General features: G+C 34.8%; 1 protein-coding gene across 1 annotated transcript; it reads right to left on the bottom strand.

The window, feature by feature from the left end:
- Positions 1–574: 574 nt before the first annotated feature.
- On the bottom strand, positions 575–1,655 carry LOC110318796 (olfactory receptor 4C15-like). The gene has a single exon (XM_021194062.1). It carries the CDS (start codon positions 1,577–1,579, stop codon positions 608–610), a length of 972 nt encoding a protein of 323 aa, XP_021049721.1. The 5' UTR covers positions 1,580–1,655; the 3' UTR covers positions 575–607.
- Positions 1,656–3,073: the final 1,418 nt, after the last annotated feature.

A 3,073-nucleotide genomic window follows, 5' to 3' on the forward strand; every position in this document is an offset into this window, starting at 1 on the left:
AGAAACCATATGGTAAAGAAGGACGTTAAGAAGATGCATTTGTTATGAGAAATATAGATGACACATAATTGAGTGGGGAGGTATCATAGCACATCTAGTGTTTTGTTACAGTTTTGTTTTGATGAGATTCATACACATTGTTTATATATTGCTTTTAAAACAAATTATAATTCTCTTTCCTGTGCTGTTTTTCTGGGAGATGGGTATCCTATCTCAGATTCATTCTGTTAAATCTTTCTCTGATTCATCACTTTGTCTATCCCTCAATTAGATGTCACTTTCAAACATGGATGCTCCCTTCTACAAACTAGCATTACCTTCACTGTTAGAGATTAAAGGTGTGTATCAAGGGTATGTTTATATTCCAAGCAGATTGTGCTTCATCAGAATGTCTACATTCTGGCTGGGTCATATGAACCTTGACCTAACTGGTTTTGGGAAGAGCCCTTGTCTATATAATAACTTACTTTCCCAGATATTTTTTAAAACTGTGCTACAATGAATGACTTTTGCCATGGGTTCTGTGAATCAGAAATGATAGCTTATATTTGCACAACAAATGTTTTTACCCACTGGTCTCCCTTCCCAGCAATGTAAGCATAATATGTTAAAAGTCAAAAGAAACCACTATTAGTTTTTTCCACATTTTTCTAATGGCATTCTTCATTTCCTTATTCCTGAAAGTGTAAACCATAGGNTTCAGAAGTGGTGTTATAATGGTGGCAAATACAAATGCATTTTTTTCAGAAGAGAAAGCAGAAGGAGGCCGTGCATATATTAACAAGCATGGGACAAAGAACAAAAGCACAACTGTAATGTGGGATCCACAGGTAGAGAGAGCTTTGCGTCTCCCTTCAGAGCTGTGGGCTCTCAGAGAAAACAAGATGACACCATAGGAGACAAGCAAAANAGAGAAGATTATGACNCTGANAGACCCGCTGTTAGAAAACACCAAAATGACAAANATNTGTGTGTCAGTGCAGGCAAGCTTCAGTAATGGGAACAAGTCACACAGGTAATGATCAATGACATTGGGNCCACAGAAGGGCAGCTGCAAAGTGAAGATAATTTGTATGAGAGAATGCAAGAAGCCTCCTGCCCAAGATACTATCACCAAAATGCCACAGAGTCTCCTGGTCATGATGGAGGAGTAGTGAAGGGGTTTGCAAATGGCCACATAGCGGTCATAAGCCATGGCTGACAAAATAATCACCTCTATCCCAGTGAAAAAGTGAATAGCAAACAGTTGTGTCATGCAACATTCAAAGGAGATGGTCTTCCTTTCATAGAAGAGGTCTACCATCATCTTGGGGGTGACAGTGGAAGAAGTGCATGCATCCANTAAGGACAGGAATATCAAGAAGAAGTACATGGGGGAGCCCAACAGTGCAGGGCTGTAGATGATGGTCACCACAATCATCATGTTGCCCCCAATAGTTGCAAGGTAGATAAACAAAAATACAACACACAATATGTTCTCAACATCTGGGTTCTGTGAAAGTCCAAGGAGAATGAACTCAGTGACAAAGCTCTGGTTTTGCATTGTTTTCAAGAAAATGTTAAAGTAAAATCTGTTCATGTAAATCTGCAGTTATTAGAAAAGAATATCAGTTCAAATTCATTTTTTATCATGTAGAAGATGGTCCTTGTGTATTTTGCCAGTAAAATAGAATATTATAACTTTTAAGTGTATAATTTTATAATATGTAATGTTCAGCTGAGATAAAGTATTGGACACTCTAAATAGCCAATATCTAGAATATTGGAGAGAAAAGCATCTACTTGGGTGACAAGNGAGAAATAGACTATATTTGAATGATCAGCTTTCATCAGTCTTTATGAACTTCCTGAAGAGAAGGCTTGAAATGCATTTTAAACTATTCAGCATGTAAATGAAGACCAGAAGTTAAGTATTCATTGACTGACAAGAGCACTGCCTTATCTACCAGCCTAAAGGGGCAAAAGACTCTTTATGTAATGCTTCAAATTCGTCAATACATCTCAAATGTATGTAAAACTGTGAATTTATTGAAACATCCAATGAATTAGTCTATTTTTCATAAAACAAAAAATTCTGTGGGAAAGTACGTAGCACTTTATATGATGTATATGTTGAAAGTGTGAACATTTCAATGAATCATTTTATAGCATAATACAAACTTTGTTTTTTTTTTTAAAAAAAAGAAAGCTATTATGCCTTTATAATGGCTAAGTGAAATACTATAGATAGAATTACAAAGCAATTGCTCCAGACTTGAAATTCTAGTCATAGTCAAGAATGTTACAAGGGTTTCTGTATTTTACTTTTGCAAAAGTTATTGTCAAAGATATTATGCACAAACAAACAAAAGTCACTCAACCTGGAATTTTAGCAATCCAAGCTCCTACATGTATGATGCTTCTACACAATCAAGAGGGTAAAAAGATTTAAAAAAAGCTGTAGGAAAAGGATGCTCTTTATAGTGTCTTTCTGTAAAGTTGAAAGCATCTTCTTCCTTTGTCCTTGTGAAAATGAGACATCCTGAAAAAGGCAACAGAGTCAATTATGAAGAATCAGATGACCACCAATCAGCTACAAATGAAAATAGTGACAACACATAACTAAAAAAATGAAACTCCCCTCAAATATAAATTAGACTATTCTGACTTAATTATTTGCAGTTACAGGCTTTGAAATTTATAATAATTCACTGTAAAACATGACATAACATCTTACCTGCTCATCTCCATCATATTGTCAAATTAAAAAATATCAAAATGTTACTCAGAGTAGCATTCCTTTACAATCCTAGATGTAATTAATTCATAAGAAAACTCAAGTCTGTTACCCACTGAATGCATTTCCACAAATCTTTTGTGTAAATATTCTAGCTTTCTGATTCATTTTCTGTTGGCAGTCACAACCCAGAAAGCACCTGTCTCTTTTCCTATAAAATATTTTATGTATGCATATATATGTGTCTATGCATATTCATGTGTATGTATTTTTATGCATACAAATCTATGTGTGCATAATAATAATATGTTTGCTCTGAAAAGAAAATTGTATGTTTCAATGATGGATATCTAAAGA

This window comes from Mus pahari, chromosome 3 (genome assembly GCF_900095145.1).
Source record: "Mus pahari chromosome 3, PAHARI_EIJ_v1.1, whole genome shotgun sequence".
In the NCBI taxonomy this organism is placed as follows: Eukaryota; Metazoa; Chordata; class Mammalia; order Rodentia; family Muridae; genus Mus; species Mus pahari.